The sequence below is a fragment of the Rutilus rutilus genome (assembly GCF_951802725.1).
Source record: "Rutilus rutilus genome assembly, chromosome: 13".
In the NCBI taxonomy this organism is placed as follows: Eukaryota; Metazoa; Chordata; class Actinopteri; order Cypriniformes; family Leuciscidae; genus Rutilus; species Rutilus rutilus.
Genome location: NC_140218.1, coordinates 24,119,786 through 24,140,659, shown reverse-complemented (window position 1 = coordinate 24,140,659; position 20,874 = coordinate 24,119,786). Strand labels below are relative to the sequence as shown.

Below are 20,874 nucleotides of genomic sequence, written 5' to 3'. Positions count from 1 at the left end.
AATTTAGAGAAAATAATAAGAGCTGGGTAGCTGAGTACAACACAATCAAGAATGATGTTAATTCAAGCACAAATTTATTCAAAAGCATTTCTTCTATGTTATAAAACAACACTGATAGACAAGATACAGTTTTAAAAGCTGTGTGGAAGCAGACTAGACAGCAAAATGTAAATGGCTTGTCTTTGACCAACCATCAGTCTCATTTGGCCATGTCAATTAGACTCTGTAGTGATGTTGGAACCCAGGTTTTCTCGCCTTGGACGAAGACCACTCCACGCTCAATGTAGATGACTATTCTGCCAAAAGTGAACAACTGTTTTCCCATATGACGTTTGGCTACCAGTGGCATGAAGACGATGCCGTTCTCCTCAGCCTTGGCCTGGACTAGATCTTTAAAGTTGGTAGGCACAGCTGTTGGTACCGCTGCGGTGCCTGGTGGACGTGTGGCAGAATTCTCCACTTCACGGCGCTCAGGCAGAGGCTCGCACTGGAAATCTTTCCTTCTCTCCGTCTGAATCAGATATGCAATGTTCTCTCTTGCACCAGGTTGCATATACCCACCTGCAACAAAAGACATAGGTGAAGTTGAAGGTAAAATGAGACACCTGTACAAAGCTATAAATATGTTTAGTGGACTTCTAGAGCGTGACTGACCTAGTCCAGAGGCAACGGCACGATTCATAATATCAAGGGCCTCGTTGAGTTTTTCTTTGACCAATGGGTGACTGAGCAGGTTCTCTGAGAATAAGCTCTTCCAGCCAAGATACCATTTAGTGATCTCCTCATAGTTCGGGTTGTTGCTGAGCCAGGAACACAACACCTGCAACAGGAAACAAAAGAAACTTTTAGTACTTCATTCAGATGTAGGAGTGCCACTTAAACGTAAAATGAAGAAATAGTTTTAATTAATAAATAAAAAGTACATAAACTTGTAATTTATAATAAATAAAATATGTAACAAAATAATTCATGTATGAATTAATGTCGTTCAATGTAACAGTGAAATAATAAATAAAAAGATCACATTTTAAACTTTAAATATTTAAAATATAAAATATTTAATTCATGTTTAAAATGGAGACCCTAAAGGGACATACTGATTAAAAAAAAATATTTCAATGCTTTTGTGTTCTATTGCAAAAGATTTGCATTTCCATGAGAAACTTTGCGTACACTCACAAAACCTTGATGTTCCCCCAAGACACTTGTGTTCTTTGCGAGTGAACACAAAGTTTTTAAGGGGAACGCAAAAGCATATTTGACAATTTTTCCTCCAATCTCATTTTTTTCCTTTACCATGTCTCTTTTGTGATGTTAATTAGTTAAATGTAACAAAATTAATTTAATTTTTAAATGCAATTTAATTTAGATTTTTTTAAAGCACTGGCCAATTGCTTTTCATAAAATAAGTTGATAAAAAGAAAGCAAAAGGTGCACCGCAATTTGAGTACTTATGCACTATTGTATGGCATTTTGTAGTATAAATAGTGAGTGGTCTGTTCACACTTAAAATTCCAAAAAGCAAAAGTGTACTTTATTTTATTTTATTGCCCAGATGACACACTTCTGTATTCTTTTGACTGATTCTAAAAGACTATTGGACTGACCTGTAGCCATTTGGGGAAGAAATTCTTATCCAGCAATCCAACCATGGAGGAGACAGAGAGCATCCCCTCCCAGTCCATCACCCAGTTGAACGGCTCCAGCAGTTGCTGATGAGGATTCACCACCAGCTCTCCTAAACAAAGAGCTGCAACACAGTAGCAAAACCTTCAGAGACCCTCAGACTCCAAAAGTCTGACACTGAAAATCTAGCAGATAAGTGCATACCCAGTTTGGGGACGATATTTTTGACCATGAAGGCCTCCCAGGCCCCAGGTGTGAAGACCTCTCTCCAGGGTTGCAGAATGAGTCTGGCAGAGGAGTCGCTGGGGTGCCAGCGCTGCAAAGCATGAGCTAGTTTGCTGCGGATGGGGGCGTACAGCGGCTCAAGACGGGTTTGCATCAGGGGTAGCCAGGGATGAATCCATGAATGGATTGGCACTGTGTCGGTCAGTGGGTTCCAGTTGTCCACCTATCCCAAAACAGACAGAGAAGTTACATCTTGCATGGACACCCATACTTGCGTTTACCAAAAAAGAATTACAGTACGCATTGGTCAATATATTCAGCACAAACCTCTCTCTGTAGTCGTGGGAAAATAAGCTGCTCCAAAACATTGTCCAGAATCCACAGCGGTAATACAGGAGCCCAGCATTCCACACAGTCCACCATGGGCCCCACATTTCTGGGCTGCCACTGAGACACACAGGTCCTCATGACTGGAACCCACACTTCCCATATCAACCTGCACAAAAAACTCCAGCTCAAGTCATCTGCTTCCAGAGACACACCGCATGCATACTCTCGGAAATAGTTTACCTGTGATAGGCGTCCATGTTAGAAGTGTCTGGTCCACCGTGAAGAGATTGTGTGCTTTCAAGAATGGCCCTCCATTGACCGACTTCCTCTAAACCATCTGAACAGTCCTATAGATAAACAGAGAATGGGCCTCATTTATCAATCTGACGTAGAAACGAGCACAGATCCGAGCACAGAAATCATCTTACGACAGGGTTCACGTGTGATTTATGAAACACTCGTATGCTGCCAATCCCATCGTACGAATGATAGTACGTTGATAAATGTGGCAGCTGAAAACAATCGTCATTTGAATAGCCCATAAAAATTCATTAGAAGCCTTAAATATCGGTAAGTAAAACAAAACATTTACAAGCATAAAAACTATAAACTAGGCTATTTTCCCCTCACTCAACAACAAAATCTTAAAATTGAACAGTATTCAGAACAGAACAAGAATGAAAAAATTATATATTAAACAATAAAATAAAACAAATTAAGCTATAATGGCATTCATTATGAACAACATAGGCTAATGGATTCACCTGTTGCCATATTTGCCATGTAACATTTGGTTGCTAAACTATATATTAATGATTTGATCATAGCCACCGCTTATGTCCATATTGATAAATGTCAAGTTTTAAGTGGAAATGGCCATACGCCCAGTTTTCTGTCGTACGTTTGTTTCACAAATGAGGCCCAGAGAGTGTAAATAAGTTCAGAGCTTACACACAAGGTGAACACAATAATAAGATCATGAATAAAGAAATATCTAAGCAGGCATTCCCTGTATACACTTCATATACACTACAGGTCAAAGGTTTGGGGTCGGTACGATTATTTATTTTAGAAAAAGTCCCTTATGCTCACCAAGGCTGCATCTATTTGATCAAAAATACAGTTAAAACAGCAATATTGTGAAATATTGTTACAATTGTTTTCTATTTGAATCTATTTTCAAATGTAATTTATTCCTGTGATTGCAAAGGTGAATTTTCAGCTTCATTACTCCTATCTTAAGTGCCACGTGATCTTTCAGAAATATTCTAATATGCTGCTTAATAAAAAAAATGTTTACCTTCAGTGGATCCCAGCTGCGAAGCTTCTCTTTCAATAGAGGATGCACAACAGACACAGCTAGATCTCCCAAACCCAAAGTCTTATACTCCTGATAGAACTCTGTCTGCAGCTGCTGGAAGACCTTTGCACACTCCTGAAGGCTGAGCGCAGAGCTTCCCTCCGTATCGCCTGCTTCAAAGCTCTCCACCAGGTTCATCACCTGCTCTAGCCGACCAAGAGACTCTTCCTCCTCTGCCAGCCGGATCTGCAGGGCGTCGCTCTCATGGGTCAGGGTCACCACAGTGTCCTTCTCATGCTGCAGACGTCGTGCACTCTACACACACAACACAAACCAATCAGGTGAAATAAGCGGACAGGAATTTTCTTCAATAAAAAACTGCCTCTATGTATCCGTCATTGACCAAAACAAGAATTTATTATTAAAGGTGCAGTAAGCGATTTCTGAGAAAAGCTGTTGAAAGTGGATCGGACCGAGCAGCACATCACATCTGTAGCCAATCAGCAGTAGGGGGCGTTTACACTCATGATGGGGGAGGAGGGAGAGTGAGCAAGAGGGAGATTTGAAGTCTGTAGAAGGAGAGATGGCTGAGAGACATTACAAAAGAGAAAAGGTCAGAGGAATATCACTGGAAAAAAGAAGGTTATGATCAGACAAGAGCTTTAAGACCTGCGTTAATTTGAGAAAATCTTTCCAGCGCTGGAGAGACCCAAGCAGAAAGGCCTGAAAATGGATGCAGAGGTTGCGTTGTTTCACAGAACTAAGAGATGCTGTTGTTGTAATGTTAACTATAGTAACAGGACAGTTGTGAGTGTCATTGTTTGTCTGGAGCTGGTGTGCCGCTGGCGACCCACAACCAACCTTGCTTGTATATACACTTGTGTACTGTTCAATGTACATTTTTTGTTCTTTCTTGTCATTTGTTCATCATCTTCGCTTTATTTTTCTCAAAGCATTATTTTACTTCACCTCATTGCTCACTCTTGCATTGCGTGTTCGTGAATTTTGGGGAGGGATGTGTTTGTTTGGGTTGATTTCAAATATCAACAGTGTTTCTTAGAAATGGCTTACTGCACCTTTAAGTGAATTACGTGATTAAACATAAGTAAAGTATGAAGGGTTAGACTGAATGTCCTACTATGAGAAAAAAATATAGAAAATTATTAATCTTTTTTCTCCTACACTACAGCTCTGAAATTCTGTCACAAAGGAGCACCCAAGTGGTACACCACATGAAATGGACATTTACAAATACTAAAAACGTTTAAAATATTAATTATTTATATTGCATACGATTTTATGATTAACATTATATCATTTTAATTTTACCTACATTTTACTTTTTGCTAATTTACTGTCAGTTTAGTGCAGGTGTATGAGTGCTTTACCTGTAGGATGTCTTGCTCTGTGAGCTCAATGAGCAGTTTGAGGTTGTGTTCCAGCTCCGGGAGAGCGAAGCCAGTGCTCTTCTGCTCTCGCGCGGTTACGCTCAAAGGGGCCTCCTCAGGAACACTGTGCTTCTGACTCATATGACTGTAGCTATGATACACCTTCTGCTCTCTGCCCGTCATATCGATCACCTGGAACACATGAGGGATGCGTTCATTGTTTACTCTGGGATATATTTAAATGGTTATTATGCATTATTCTAATTGTTTTGGGCTCTCACCTTGACCTGAGCAAGTTCTCCAGCAGGTCTGCTCATGCTCTTGTTGGCCAGTTTGCCATGAGCTTTCAGCTCTTCCACAGACTTGTAAGAATATCTGGGCTTTTTCTTTGTCGTTCCCGGGTCTTTACGCCATTGCCCCAACTCTCTCTGAAAATCCTGCAAAGATGGAATTAAGAATAAAAGGAAAATTGAAGCAGTGCTAGTAAAACAGTTTGAGGTTTGTGGACCTACCGTTGAACTGTTTACTGACCAAAAGAGAAAACTATGGAGTATTGCTTTAGGTCATTGAAATTGCTTGACTGGATATGTGGATCTATTAAACAACAGTAATGGAGAATTTGACTACTGAGATCAAGAATTTGATAGCAATCAAAACATAGCCATGTCATAAAGCCAATAAATTATACTATTAACATTTTTTGGAGGTTTTTGCAGTTTTGTTTAAATAGTGCAGTTTATGATTTTTAATAAAGTTATACAAATAATAGTATTTTTAATTGTTGTATTTAAAGGGACAATGTGTAGGAATTTCTCCCATCTAGTGGTGAAATTGTATTTTGCATTCAAACGAATACTGCTCTCCAGCGCCTCGCTTTTTCAAATGCGTGTTGCATCTACGGTAGCGTTACGTACCATAAAACTATGACAGGATGTCTTTTAATAGCACTTCATCGAGTTATACTGTCTGTCTATAATAAAGTACACAACCAAGCAATGAAAAAAAGCTTGTAATTAAGACCGTAACATTGACTTACCTGTCGAGAATAAAGCAGGCAACTTCAGCGTCTCTTTTGAAAGCTTTCTCCTGCATTAGCTCTTTCCACCTGGAAAAAGCTATCCCGACATTAACCCTTGTTTTTTGTAATCTCCGGTCACGTTTCGTTTTTACGGTCTACTTTGGACTTTTTCGACGACGAGGACTCCTTATCCTGTGACTAACCATACAGTGCAGCCTTTTAAACTTGCCGGGGCAGTGACAAGCGCCTCTCACTGCTCTGCTCCTCCGCTTCTGCTGGTTTCAGTCACGTGACGCTGGCTCTGAACGAAAACGCGTTGTGGAAACGCGTTGGCCTAGTACTATTTGTCCCTCTCTGCTGTTATAGTTTTTCAAGATGGCGGAACTACATGGAAGCCTCCGTGGACCTACCCGTCCCATGTATATAAAGATAATAAATTCTTCGTTTACGAGGATAAGTCAGATCATTGGCAGAGGTATTTGTACACCATTGAGGACATATTTAAGAATAAAAATATTGATTTTAGATAATAAAATACCTAAAAAACTACACATTGTCCCTTTAAAGAATAAAATGCCTGATCCAGGGTGGTGCAGTCACTATCATTAAAATGAAGAGCATTTGTCTAAAATAATACGGCGTCTCAAACTTTTGTATTACACTCACTGTCAGGTTAGGCACTGGTTACTTCGTTATTGCTTATGATTGCCCGTGTGACTGAGCATTTTACGTTCGCTTTCGAATTATCAGCAATTCAGGGGCAGCAACTGCTTGAATGGTGGGTTCATTATTATTCTTAATGAAAAACAACAACAAAACAGTACAATGACAAAATATTGCCAAATAGGTGCTTTTACATATCGCTTTGAAACCAAATCTTCCGCCATCGTCTTGTCAGTCAGCTCGCCTAACAATGAAATTAAATGAAATTTGCCTCTTGCTGCTGATTTATACTGCGACTCTCATTCGGCTCAAGCTGAATTGAGCAGACACGTTCAGTTTTTAATTGTAGTGTCTTTTCTCAAAGTGAACTAAATTACTTTTATTACGATGAAAAAATCTAAATGACAGCGGGGGGCTGTGCCTCTATGGGCAAGTGATGTAATCGTAGTCCGGCTGAACACCGTGTAACACCGACTTATCACAGCAAGCCTAGTATATATTGGCCAGACAGCACCAAAACCCACTCGTTTTGTAGTGTAGACTTACTTGCTCCTCCTCTTCCTCAGAGTCTATAACAGGGAAATCCTGCAGGGACTGCTGGGTCCTCTCATTACCATATGCGCCAACTGCTCCCTTCCCCTTCCGCAGCTTAGCTTCAATAGGATTCACAATACCTGCAGACAAAGATATTCACATTATGTAAGCACACAATGCATAACATAATTCACAATAAGCTACATACACTAAAAACAGAATACTGTGGTATGAAATTAAGGACTGAAATATTTTACCCTGAGCATTTTTGCCCAATCCTTTTCCTGGAACGTAACCCATCTTCTGCAGCAGTTTTTGACCAATGCCTCGTGTGTGTTTCTCCCAGGATCCCAGGTCCTGCCCTGTTCTAATACCGCCTGCAAACCTCTGGGATGTCTTAAAGCTCCCACCCTAAAAAGAATTCAAAGACATTTACTATACTGTTCAAAGCTTTGGGTTCAGTAAGACTCTTTTGAAAGATATAAATACTTCAGCAAGGACATATTAAATTGATCAAAAGTGACAGTAAAGACATTCATAATGTTACAAAAAATATATACATTTCAAATAAATGCTGAATAAGAAATGTTTCTTGAGAACCAAATCAGATTTCTGTAGGATCATGTGACACTGAAGACTGGAGTAATGGTTGATGAAAATTCAGCTGTGCATCACAAAATATATCAAAATAAAATAATATTTAACAATATTACTGTATTTTACTGTATTTTTTTAACAAATAAATGCAGGCTTGATGAGCATAAAAGACTTTCGAATGGTAGTGTATGAAAACATATTTGGACCCAATATTCAAGATAAAGATGCTGTTGTTGTGTAACTTTTGTAGGCATCTCAACATACCGTTTGGAGCTTTTTGGGAACTGCAGTGCGAGGTGGAGGAGGAGGTGCATCTCCACTGTCATTGGAGTCATCTGAACCCTCCTTCTCCACTTTCTCCTCAGCTGCAGTCTTTCGTATGCCACCGCTCACAAAGTTCACAGGAGCTGTATAGTCTTTCGCTCTGTGTGGATACAAATATCAATACTGAATGCTGAATTTATTATATGACAAATAAAATGATATTCATAGTCAACAAGGTCTCTAGCAATTTGACAGTTGAAACATTATCAACAACAACATACCTTTTCCCCCCAAAGCTGGGCCGCTCATCATCAGAGTCATGCTCTGCCCAAATCCCATAAGTCGCTTCTTCTTTAGTCTGTCTGTGTCTGCGTCTGTCTGGGTTGAACTCATTGGCCAAGTCCCACTCAGTCACCTCAAACTTTTCAATTTCCACACCATCCTCCTCCTCCTCACCTCTACGCCCATACAAATGGGACATAGACATATCTCTGTTGGGATGAAATAAGAATGTTTAAGGCCAGTGGGTTAACAAACTGGGGAGGAGGAATAACATTAATTAGAGAGTACTAGGAGGGTCATGGAGAAGTTTAGAAAAAAAACAGTGTAACGAATGTAAAGATTAATCAAATAAAATAAAATATTTAAATAAATACATAACACAACTACCAGTATTATAGAGAGTAGAAAAATTGAATATAGTAACTATATACTCACATACTTATAATGCAATATTTAGCCGTATTCACACATTAATTATTTGAAACAAAAATTTAAGAAGAAGTTAGGATTTTATTTTAGAAATAAGTCTTGCTTTTCATTTAATGCAAGGAAGACGCTTGTGTCTGCGACTTTCTTGCCGATTCTTGATTATGGGGACGTAGTGTATCAGCATGCTCCCTCTTATATTCTTGCCTCCCTAGATGCTGTGTATCATGGTGCCATAAGATTTATTACGAATTGTACATTTTCTACACATCATTGTGCATTATACAGAGTTTCTTGGTCTTCTCTTGCTGTACGAAGGAAAATGCATTGGTACTTATTGATATACAAAGCAATTTTGGGTGTTTTACCATCTTATCTTTGTGGTATGCTTAAGCAAAAAGTAGCAGGTAACTATTCATTGCGTTCACAGTCTTATTACAATCTGCATGTACCTCGTAACAATCTGTTACAGACACTCCTGTAAAAGAGATTTTAATCTCAGTGAGGTTCTCTCCTGGTTAAATAAAGGTATAATAATAGTATAATAAAAAATTAACTTATACATATGAAAATGTCGAGCTGCCTCTTAAAATTTTAGGATGTGTGTCCCTCGCAAGAGGAAGATGATATTTGGGGGTTCGTGGAGTCTAAACGATTGAAGGGAAAAGTTTACATATAACGTTAGGTGAATCCGAATAATATTTTGACCCTAATATTACTAGAACGCCACGCAATCGTTATCAAAAAACATTCAGGTTAGTTAGCTTAGCAATGCTATTTATAATGTAAACAAAAACACCTGCCTTCCTTCAAAGCATTTTTGTGACTTTTGCCAAATAAGAAATAAACACATTGTATAGAAATAACAGACATAACACATAAATATATTTTTATTTTACCCGAAAATGCGGTTCCTCACTGCCAGCAAGAGTGCATCCAAAAGCAACTTCCTGTTGAAGCCGGAAGCAGAGCTGTGACATCAGAGCGACGCAGAGGTCAGAAACCCTCTCTTACAGCCATCTTGGATCCTGTGCCCTGATCTAGTGAGTACTTCTGTGTTACATCTACTGTCATCCAACGTTGCATTCGTGCTTTTGGCCTCTCATTTACTACTTGTATTGATGCTTTAGTGTTCCTCTGTACTAAACGGTAAATATGTCTTTGTTTGACTTCTTTATTGGGGAAATATCTTGAAAACAACCGGCAGACTGTTCAAAATGGGGGAGCGAGACGCACCGCAGCTCGCTTTATGCGAGGACTGCTTTGTATCAAACGAAACGGTTAAATCGTGTGAAATGTATTATTATAAACAAATACAGCAATGTTTGTGAGCCGTCTGTAATGTAATAGCTAAAATAATTTCCATTGTGTGGGACAGTAATCACTGATTTGAAGGTTGATCTCGCGTATTAAATCGTTTAAAAACAGAGATACACGTGCTATGTTAACATTACATTATGAACGCTCAACTCGTTTTGTCCACGTTGTTTTGTTTTCGTTTGGTTATAAGTTACTCATACACAACAGCAGCGTGACAGTGCTGCTCTGTTACACACGTGAAATGTGCATCATCACTACACATGCACCTAAAACAAAGTTTTTATGTCGTTATGATTCTAAATAGGCCATACTATGTATGTGTGTTGATGTAACGGTGAAGCTCACCGTTTCTGTACAGTGGACTTGTGAAATGTTTTATCATGTAAGTAAGCTCAATGCTTGTTCAATGTGAACACAGCTTAATTCAGCTGATAGCAGAGGCCTACAGGAAGAGGCCTGGTGCGCTGCTCAGTTTGAATAGTAAAAGCCACATGAACACAAAGACCCAGACTAAAACTTCTTATTGGCTTTCTAAAGATTATAATGTGCTATATTATCTCTCATTTGTGTTGCAGTCCAGAATGCCAGGCGAAGCCACAGAAACTGTCCCTGTTACAGAGCAGGAGATGCAGCAGCCCCAGGCTGAGACGGGTTAGTAACTATCTTTAAATGTGCATGTCTGACACTAAAAAAAGTTGTGTGAGGGGTCCTGGAGCTATATTGTTTTTCACTTTGTAAAATGTAAGGCAGATACTGGAAGGTTGATCAGTCTGTTTAGGGTATTTTTGCACCTGTTTCAGATTTCCTTCATGTTTCTTTTCTGGTACTCTACCAGCTGTTGTAGAGGCTTCACAAAGCCAGTTTCTCTCGTTGAAGGGGTGTCATGTTGTTTTGTTGGGTGGGGATGTAGTTTGAGTCAGCTTTTCTCCACCTAGAGGTTTTTAAGTTAATTTGCTTGAGCCTCTCCCTGTATTGCATTATATACACTAGTTTTATAAAAGGGAGAGTTCAGACAATTTTCATGTTGGTCCAAACCTGTTTGACTTTATTCTGTGGAACACAAAAGAAGATATAATTTGTCCCTACAATTCGAGTTATTGCAACTTAAAACAACACTGGAACCATTGGCTTCCATTGTACAGACAAATAAAAAAACCTTTTTTTAAAATAATTAATACCTTTAAATACCTGCTGTGTATGATTTAAGTATATAGGCTTGTGATTGGTTATATGAGGTATTGACACACAACAATTGTTTTTGAAAAATAAGAGTGATCCAGGACTGCCTTGCCCAACAGTACTGTTTAATATGGTACTTTTTGTTTTGTTTGACATTGAAAGCACATGCATCCTTAAATGTTTTAATGGAATGTGGGCAACGCAACACTGCATGAACGTTTTCCTAACACTTCATTGAATTTGAGTGATCTCAACCTGAATATTTATTCAACATTTTTAACTGATTATTTTTTTTGTGTGTGTGTTAGAATAGAAAGTATTTTGTTCTTTTTCTGGAGAGATTTATTGTGTTCAGGAATGTATTTGGCAGATCTTCATGAGGAGAACCCTGAATACAATGTAAGAAGTCTTATAATTAGGGCTGAACGATTAATCGCACTTTCCATGTAATCGCACTTAAATCGAGATGGCTTATCGCGATTTTAAAATCGCAAAGGCTGCGATTATTAATTTTTTTATGCACAGTTTGTCATTGATGTACGGCTCTGTAAACGCTGCTCCATCTGAAAGCACTGTGAGTTTGAGTCACTTATAACTTGCATTTGAAAAAACAACACGCGTCAAACATCTTTCCAAAACATGAGAAGCATTTATGAACCTCGTCCAACAACAGACAACATTTAATAACATGCATTTACTCTAAACTCACTTCATAACGACAGCTGAGCTCATCCTTCTGTGAGATGATGTGCCTTCTTACACAGAATAAGGCAGTCATGTATTTATAAGTCATGTTTAATCAAAGCATTTCAATCTTCTGTTTATTCAGCTACAGCGATAGGGATTTCCTGGAATGATGCGCCTTTATTGCCATTATTGTACTTCTGCGGCGGGGCATATTTAATGTGTTTGCGTGAGAGTGCCCTCTGGCGTTCAAATGGGGCAGTATTTACTACCAATCAGCCGCACTCCACTGACAAGCTGCGCATAAAATTATCGCAAATCGCGTGTATATATATATCGCTAATCGCAAATATTATTGCTTGCATCTGTTACAAGGAATAACAGAAGCATCTTTGTCAAGGGGGAGACAAGATAGGTTGAACTAAATATCTTTCTATGTTTTTCACTAGGCAGAATGTGTAGTATTCATGTTATTTCTCCTCAGATTACTAATTCAGGAGCCAAGTATTTAATACATTCTTTGACTAAAGTTCACATATTTCCTGATATCCTGACTGGGGTTGTGCCGATAGACAATGTTAATGTTGTTATCCGACTAGTATTATCAAATTAAAATTAGGACCTACAATTAATTTGCCTTCCCTAATTTCATAACATCACCACATAACCACAACTCCGACTGTCGACACCGACATATGAGGATTGAGGACTCTTGAGGATTGAATTGGAAGGTGATCTATTTACAAATTGTCAAGAGTGCTTCTTATAAAAGACACATTATTATACAGTTGTTGTTTAAGGCAAGGCGAAAATGACAGTTATCCATTTCGTTTCCATAGCACATTAACAAAACATTTAAAGGTCCCATTCCATGGATTATTTTTATTATTTTATAAGGTTTCCAGGGGTGCCCTTATAATGTTAGTATGTTTTTTAGATCAAAAATTGTTATAATTTAGAAATAAAAGGCATATTTCCTAGCCTGATTTCATTCCCTGGTTTGAACACTCTGTTTGAAGGGGCGTGTCTGCTGTGAGACTTCAGTGTAAACGCCCTCTGCTGTGATTGGCTGACATGCTTGCATATGAAATATCTGGCATTACATGTGGAACTATCTGGAAAACTTTTACTATTACAGCTATTATACGTTTTTACTATTACAGCTATCTGGATTAACGAATCATGAGAAGTTTATTAAGTATTTAGATCTATTACCATCACATAAAAGGTTGCAGTGATGAGCACTGAGCAGATGACAGTCTGTTGATCGCGTGAAAGATCTTATCATTGCAACGCAGTTTCTGCATTATCACTAATGATTTCACCAATGCAAACATGAGGCATATAAATACAGTAAGAGCTTCGTTGTGCAGTGTAACAGCGTCATTGATTTCATAACGAGTTTTGGCAAGTGTCCAGATAAACTCGCGCTGTGTGATTGATAGCTTGGGCGATTGGAAAGGGATTGTTCTTTGATCGCTTTCTGTATATTAATCACAGTTTAAGTAAGATTATTTTCATCCTACTAAGAGAAACGAACGATGTGAAGAGTGATCGCTACTTCCATATTAAATCACTACTTACCGCTTGCTGGAATATAGTTGAAATAGTCCCCTTCGTCAGTATGAAACGCTGAGAGAAGTCTGCTTGATATTATCCCAGGTTAGAAAAACAGTCCGTGGTGAAATGGACAGAGCAAACTAACAACTTCGAATTAAACTTTTGCGGTATCCGATTATAGATAAACATCAACCACGTCTGTTGACATTTCGCCATCAATACGCCTGTGTTCCTGTGGGCGGAGGTTACGGTTCTAGTGACATCATTAAAGCAGGATGTAGAGGGGTGTAGTCCAATCCAGCCGTTTTTTGTAGTCAACTTCTGTTAAATAAAATATCTCGCTTGGCATTGAATTTTGAGCTTTATAATTTTACAGATATTATTTATACTCTAACAACAACATTACACACTAACTAAAGTTTGAAACATGGGATCACATAGAATGGGACCTTTAAAGGCCACTAAAAATACAGCTACAAATTATTATTTATAATAATATTACTAAAATAATATGCAAATCAAGGCAGACAAGAAATATTGATTCTTCTCATTGTTTCCCTATCATTAATGTATAATCCACAAGAGAAAGTCAGATGCCAAAAGCTTGGTCAATTTTTTGCTTTCACCTTCATGGAATAATTAACTGGTTTTAGACACTTTCACCAGCATAATTCTTGTGCAAAGTTTGCAAATTGTATGCGTGATATGCGACATGGCATTTTTCTTCATCACCAACTTGATCTTTGCTTGTGAAATTATTCAAATTTCCCATGATGATAAAACAAAGTAAACAATTAAATGAGCAAATAGACATAGGACTATATGACTTGGAGTAGGCAATATTATAGTTGCTTTTAACTGGGTGATTGTCCTTTCAGATTTGGAATATTTGTCTGTAAGACACTTCATGGTAAATAAATGTGCCTGAGAACAATGTTAATTTAATAAAAATTAGGGATGCACCGAATATTCGGCCACCGAAAATTTTCGGCCGAAAATGGCCCAAAAGTGCATTTTCGGTTTTCGGCCGAAAGACTTTTATCACCGAAACAATACGGCCGAAATGTTGTGATGACGCAAACAGCAGACACCGCGACCTGCACGTGCTTGTCTGAAGCAACATTACATATCTGCGGTGTGGATGTATTTAAATATATCTAAGAGTGACCCACGGACAGCGATTTTCAAAACACAGACATCCCAAGTCTTCCGGAAGTTCCGGGAGTCTCCCGCGTATTGATACCGGCTCCCTAATGCCCGCAAATTAGTTTAAATCTCCCGGAATTGCGAGCGAGCATGAGCGCGCATACGTAGCGCGCGCGGCAGAGAGAGGGAGCGAGAGACCTTTGCGTGTGTGTGCAGAGCAGCCGTCATTTCTCAGAGGTTTACCTGAGCTGTTTATGGTTTTTGCAACTCACGTCCATGAGCATATAACTGCAGATATTATTTGGGGCTATGGCAGTATTGACCTAAATGCACTTTGTTTTTATGAGAGAACATTTCATTTTTAAACCTTTCTCCAGGCCAGTAGGCTTTTACATTATTATTTAATGTACACATGAGTGGGGTCAAGTTAAACATTTAATTTTATACTTTGCAAATGCTAAATAAATATTTGCATAAAATTTTAATGGATTTATTCTTTGAAACTTTAATATTAATTTATGCAATTGCAATGCCTTGATTTTAGTAAACTTAGTACACAGTCATAGCCATAAATGCAATGGTACTAACAATAATTGCCATAATTTCTTTCGGTTTTTCGGTTTTCGGCCTTGGTTTCCTCTTTTTCGGTTTCGGCCAAGAATTTTCATTTCGGTGCATCCCTAATAAAAATGTTTTTAGATGTTGTTCATTGCCAGTGCCTGATGGTTCACGCATGTGCAGTTGAGTGGTTTTTATACCTTAAGTCTTAACAAATCTTAACCAGATTTCATGGTGTGTTTGATTTTGCTTTAATAGCCATTGTTTTTGTGGAACAGTTTAACACTTGAACAATTGAAAGCATCCCTTATAACCAGCATGGATGTGACGGTTTTACATCATGCAACTTTTTAATTGCCAAAAAAGTCACTCTAGCATTTTATTTCCATTAGCCACACCTGCTGCTGCGGCCCCTACTCCCTCTCAGGCAAAACCTAAAGAGGGCAAAACTAACCCCAAGCTGTCCTCTTCTCACGCCACCACTCCTAAGCCAGTTCCTGCTGGACGCAGGAAGCGCTCCTCTCTATCTGCCTCCTCAAGCTCCCCTACCTCTCCTAAATCTGCCTCTGGCCCACATGCTACCCCTCCATGTTCCCCTTTGGCCTTCCCTCCAGCTGACTCTCCTGTAGCTTTGAAAGCTGAGCAATCTGCTCCCAAGGTGGTAAAGGCTGGCAAACAAGGGAAGCAACAGAAAACAAAGAATTTTAAACCTGCCGAACATGAGCAGGCGCCTCCCTCTGCCTCCAAGCCTGCTCAAGAGCCTGCACCAGTGGCAGCTCTGCCATCTCTTGCTGTACCAATTCCAGAGGTAGCAAAACCAGCAGCCGATGCTGATGCTTCCCCTGTCTCTCCCAAAGTTGCTGTGGCTCCTGTGGCCTTTAAAGTGACTTCCAAATCTGCTGTCCCAGCACCCAAGTCATTTTCAGAAGCCGTGGCCAACTGTCCAGCCAAAGTGGCTGAAACCCCCAAGTTTGCCTCTGAAGCTCCAAAAGTAGCAACCCCTGCTGCTTCAGAAGCCAAGACTACTTCACCTTCAAAAGCAGCCGCAAAGACTGGCCCTGCCCAAGTGCCAAATGTGAACCCAGCCACTGATGCTCCATCAAAACCTGCTCCTCGGGTTGTGCCTGCAGAATTTGAGGATGATGATCTCCCACCTCTCTTACCACCTGAGAATCCTTTTGCAATGCCTGCTTTCCCCCCCATGCCACCTAGTGCAATTTCTGTAGTTACCTCAACAGCTCCTAAAGCTGAACCTGTCACCTCCAGTAAAGTTGAATCTGGCCCTGCCCCCAAAGCAAAGGTTGCTCCTAAAGCTAAGCCAGTTCCTAAAGTTGAACCTATCCTCACCCCTAAAGGAGTGACTACTCCTGTACAGAAAGCAGCTCCTGTACCTAAAGCTGAGGCTGCCCCTAAGATAGAGGCTGCTCCTGCACCTAAAGCTAAGTCTACCCCTAGCCCTAATGCTGAGCCTGCTCCTGCCGCTAAAGTGAAACCTGTTGCCTCTCCTAAAGCTGAGGGGATGGCCCCTAAAGTTGAGCCTGCTCCTGCTGCTAAAGTTAAACCCGTTGCTGCTCCTAAAGCTGAGGTGGTGGCCCCTAAAGCAGAGCCTGCTGCTAAAGTTGAGGCTGCTGCCCCTTCCGTTAAAGTTAAGCCTGCCCCTAAAACTAAGTCTGATCCTAACTCTAAGGTTGAGCCAGCTGCTTCCCCTAAAGTTGAACCTGCACCTGCCCCTAAAGTTGAGGCTGCTGCACCTTCCCCTAAAGTCAAACCTGCTGCGCCTGCACCTAAAGTAGAGGCTGCTGCCCCTAAAGTTAAACCTGTGCCTGCCCCCAAAGTTGAGGCTGCTGCCTCTTCCCCTAAAGTGAAACCTGCGCCTGCCCCTAAAGTTGAGGCTGCTGCGCCTGCCCCTAAAGTTGAGGCTGCTGCCTCTTCCCCTAAAGTGAAACCTGCGCCTGCCCCTAAAGTTGTGGCTGCTGCGCCTGCCCCTAAAGTTGAGGCTGCTGCCACCAAAGTTAAACCTGTGCCTGCCCCCAAAGTTGAGGCTGCTGTGCCTGCCCCTAAAGTGGAGGCTGCTGCTCCTCTCCCTAAAGTAGAGGCTGCTGCCACCAAAGTTAAACCTGTGCCTGCCCCCAAAGTTGAGGCTGCTGTGCCTGCCCCTAAAGTGGAGGCTGCTGCTCCTCTCCCTAAAGTAGAGGCTGCTGCCACCAAAGTTAAACCTGTGCCTGCCCCTAAAGTTGAGGCTGCTGCCCCTTCCCCTAAGGTAGAGGCTGCTGCGCCTGCCCCTAAAGTAGAGGCTGCTGCCACCAAAGTTAAACCTGTGCCTGCCCCCAAAGTTGAGGCTACTGCCCCTTCCCCTAAAGTCAAACCTGCCCCTTCTCCTAAAGTTGAGGCTTCTGCGCCTGCCCCTAAAGTTGAGCCATTCCTTGCCCCTAAAGTTGAGCCAGCACCTGTTCCCAAACCACTTAAAGCCCCATCCATACTGGAACCAGTCATCAAGAACGACAAGGGTATCTCTTTCTGTCTGTCTTTGCTTTCTGCGTTTGTTGTTGTTGCCAAATAATGTTGCCCCCCCCCATAATGCTTTAGGATCACATTATCAGTGAAAGTAAGCCTGATAACTCCAGGATATGAAAATCATCTGTCCTTAGTCTTTGAGTGAAGTTGATTTTTCAGAAAGTAGGAGCATGGGCCAGTAGCTGTTTTTTGAGTTTATCAATATGGATATTGTTCAGCGTTTCCATGTATAATTGGAATTTACTTTAAATACTTTAAAACACACTGCAAGATAGAATGTAAAGTAAAAGTATTTATTTTGATCATTTCAACAGTATTCTGGTGAAAATGGGTTCTGTGTGTCTAATGGCAAATCAATGTACTATGTTTTAGGGTCTGGCACTGAATCTGACAGTGACGAATCTGTTCCTGATCTTGAGGAGCAGGACTCTGCACAGACACAGACACAGCAGGCACAGGTAATATTATTTTCAACGGCATCCACCTGTAGGGCTGGTCCGAATACCATTTTTTTGAGATTCGAGGCTTCAGTAGTAATCAACACCGAATATTCAAAGCTTTGGTAGTAATCAACGGGTCGGGTGGGGTGAGGTGAGGTGGGCTGGGCTGGGCTGAACATATGCTTCTCTCTAATATAGGCAGGAATCTCTGTGTGTCTGTTTGCATTTTGATTATTTCGAGAACCATTCATCCAATTGCTGCGGACCCAAGGGAGTGCAATATGGACACTCGACACATTCAGAATTAATAAACTACAGAACAGCGCGAGCCAGACGCGGGCAGGGCTTATATGCTCTGAGAACGGACACTGCGCTAGTGATACAAAACACACAGATCTGTTAAGAGCAATACTTTTAATAAGGTAACTCAACATTTTTCTGACAAACAAATCACTCCCAGCAGCACAGTAATTACTGACACAGTAAGGTAGGCTATTTAAATAAAAGAACAAAAAATAAATGAACGAACTGTAATAAATAAAGAACACTGTAGCATACTTTCAATAACAGCATCACACATTTCAATTAACAAACAGTTTAAATAAAATTAAATGAATTCCCTTATATAGAATAAAAAAAAACTGCAATAGGCTAAATAGAACAAGGTAACATTAGGCTGGCTAACGTTCACTCGTGGGCGATTTTGCTGGGGGCAATGAGTACTAAATCGAATACCAACCCACCAAACGAATATTCGGGTCCAGCCCTATCTACCAGTAGCATTATTTGCCCTCAGCTTTTTCTCACACCAGTTCTTTTTAAATTTTACATTGGTATGAACTGAAATTGCATTACCTTTCTGTAGCTTGCAGCTGCAGCTGAAATCGATGAGGAACCTGTCAGCAAAGCAAAACAAAGCAGAAGTGAGAAGAAAGCCAGAAAGGTAGGTCATCCTCAAACCAAATTAATCTGATTATAACACCAAATTCAATAAGAACGCATGCACGTATGTTATTTAACTGTACCCTTGCTTCACTTTGCCAGGCCATGTCCAAATTGGGGTTGAGACAAGTTGCTGGTGTTACCAGGGTAACCATTCGCAAGTCCAAGAACATTCTCTTTGTCATCACCAAACCAGATGTCTACAAAAGTCCAGCTTCAGATACTTACATTGTCTTTGGTGAGGCCAAGGTAAAGATTAGAAAAAAATTGGTTTCTTGTGTAAGTTTGGTGTGCACTCTATATCAGCCCTGTTTTGGTTGAAAACCAATTCTACAGGGCAACCTTTAAGTGACCTCTCAATGATGATTTAAACAGTTTGACTTTCGTTCTTCTGAGTCTGATGAAGCCAAACTTTCTGTCCTGAAAGGGGAAACTTTCACAATGGTGTGAGGAACACAATGAAGCTTACAAACAAACTAAAATCTGGATTGTTTCTGCTGTTTTCAGATTGAAGACCTGTCACAGCAAGCTCAGTTAGCAGCTGCAGAGAAGTTCAAGGTTCAAGGAGAAGCCGTTTCAAACATCCAGGAAAACACACAGACGCCCACAGTACAGGAGGAGAGCGAAGAGGAAGAGGTGTGCATCAACACTGTTGTGATTCTAACACAGAATAATACTGCTTTCATGAAAGGTCTTTGTGCTGATGAATTCAGCAAATGTGAAAAGTAATTATGTCCTCATTTATTGAGTGATTTGATTTACCATTTACAGGTTGATGAGACCGGAGTGGAGGTCAAGGACATTGAGCTGGTCATGTCACAGGCCAATGTATCGAGGGCGAAGGCTGTGCGTGCACTAAAGAATAACAATAACGACATTGTCAATGCTATTATGGTGAGTTAAACTGATAACGTCTCACTTTATGCAGTTAATTGTATTTTACAATTATGTATTACTATTTCAAAACTCTTCTGTGATGAATTAACATATGACTTTCGTTCTTCTGAATTTGTCCTGAAGCCAGTTCATTTGTCCTGAGAAGAGCTCAGGCTTTAAATGCTGTGTCATAATATGAAGCAGTCTTACTCAATTTATCTTTTTGCCTCTCTTCACAGGAATTGACGATGTAGATGGAGATCAGGGACTGGGTCACAATAAGATGTTGCTGATTTGATCTACATTATTGTTTGTACAATTTATACCCAAGAGAAATAAAGGAGTGGATTGAAGAAATTATTTATGTTGTATTTTGTTTATTTTATACTGTTGATGGAAATTTTCATTGTGTGGTGAATTTGTCCAGAGAAGCACAAATCATTATTTGCACTGAGTAAAGGTATGAACTAGCTCCTATCTCTGTCTGAGGATGGATCTTTGCTGTGATTAAAGAAAAAGTTCTGGAGTAGCTCTTGTCTTTCTCCTGGAAATCAGCTTATTAAACTGTGATTAAAGAAGACACATGGATTTCTTGGACTATGTCAGTGAAGATCAATATTTTTATATATACATAGTGTGTGTTAATCTGAAGTTAAACCTGCTTCCTGGTTGATTTAATTTAAGTCTCAGTTTAGCCCTGGAGTAGCTCTAAGTCTTCCTCCATTAGATCATGGTAATCTAGTATGTTCTTAAAAGGTTGCCGGCTCTCAATTATACATCTGAGTAATTCATCCAATTGGCCAGTACCTTTATTTGCAGGACTGCCAGTCTTAAACCTCTCTTCGGGTGTCAGCGGCTTTTTATATATTTTTTTAAAGGTTTATTCTTCTACAACACTGTATTGAATAACTATTGTAATGTCCACCACAGATTTCTCAAAACAGCTAGGTAATAAAGCTGATGATTCAGTCTTGCCTGAAGTTGTTGTATTATTCTTGCATT

The 20,874-nt window shown here is 40.0% G+C and overlaps 2 protein-coding genes across 3 annotated transcripts; one reads left to right on the top strand and one right to left on the bottom strand.

Annotated features, from left to right (window-relative positions):
- Positions 1-57: 57 nt before the first annotated feature.
- On the bottom strand, positions 58-9,649 carry tfip11 (tuftelin interacting protein 11). The gene is made up of 14 exons (XM_084427856.1): positions 9,553-9,649; positions 8,227-8,436; positions 7,946-8,105; positions 7,342-7,495; positions 7,097-7,224; positions 5,151-5,306; positions 4,870-5,061; positions 3,482-3,796; positions 2,422-2,528; positions 2,179-2,347; positions 1,831-2,074; positions 1,608-1,750; positions 655-820; positions 58-561 (listed from the first exon to the last, which is right to left on the bottom strand). Exons 2-14 carry the CDS (start codon positions 8,430-8,432, stop codon positions 200-202), a joined length of 2,502 nt encoding a protein of 833 aa, XP_084283982.1. The 5' UTR covers positions 8,433-8,436; positions 9,553-9,649; the 3' UTR covers positions 58-199.
- naca (nascent polypeptide associated complex subunit alpha) lies at positions 9,633-20,232 on the top strand. 2 transcript variants are annotated; one of them, XM_084427865.1, is made up of 8 exons: positions 9,633-9,696; positions 10,549-10,624; positions 17,987-18,072; positions 18,920-18,997; positions 19,099-19,245; positions 19,504-19,632; positions 19,768-19,890; positions 20,112-20,232. In XM_084427865.1, exons 2-8 carry the CDS (start codon positions 10,555-10,557, stop codon positions 20,124-20,126), a joined length of 648 nt encoding a protein of 215 aa, XP_084283991.1. In that variant the 5' UTR covers positions 9,633-9,696; positions 10,549-10,554; the 3' UTR covers positions 20,127-20,232. The 2 variants fall into 2 exon arrangements, with proteins under 2 accessions (XP_084283991.1, XP_084283992.1); XM_084427866.1 differs by having other exon boundaries at positions 9,682-9,802.
- The last annotated feature ends 642 nt before the right edge of the window (positions 20,233-20,874 follow it).

Coding starts and splice junctions, on each gene's coding strand:
- tfip11 (XM_084427856.1), bottom strand. CDS start 8,432: ATGTCTATGTCCCATTTGTATGGGCGTAGAGGTGAGGAGGAGGAGGAT. Junction 2,348..2,421: donor AACATGGACGCCTATCACAG/GTAAACTATTTC, acceptor TTTTTTGTGCAG/GTTGATATGGGAAGTGTGGG. Junction 1,751..1,830: donor AAATATCGTCCCCAAACTGG/GTATGCACTTAT, acceptor ACTGTGTTGCAG/CTCTTTGTTTAGGAGAGCTG.
- naca (XM_084427865.1), top strand. CDS start 10,555: ATGCCAGGCGAAGCCACAGAAACTGTCCCTGTTACAGAGCAGGAGATG. Junction 10,625..17,986: donor GCAGCCCCAGGCTGAGACGG/GTTAGTAACTAT, acceptor ACTATGTTTTAG/GGTCTGGCACTGAATCTGAC. Junction 18,998..19,098: donor GTGAGAAGAAAGCCAGAAAG/GTAGGTCATCCT, acceptor TCACTTTGCCAG/GCCATGTCCAAATTGGGGTT.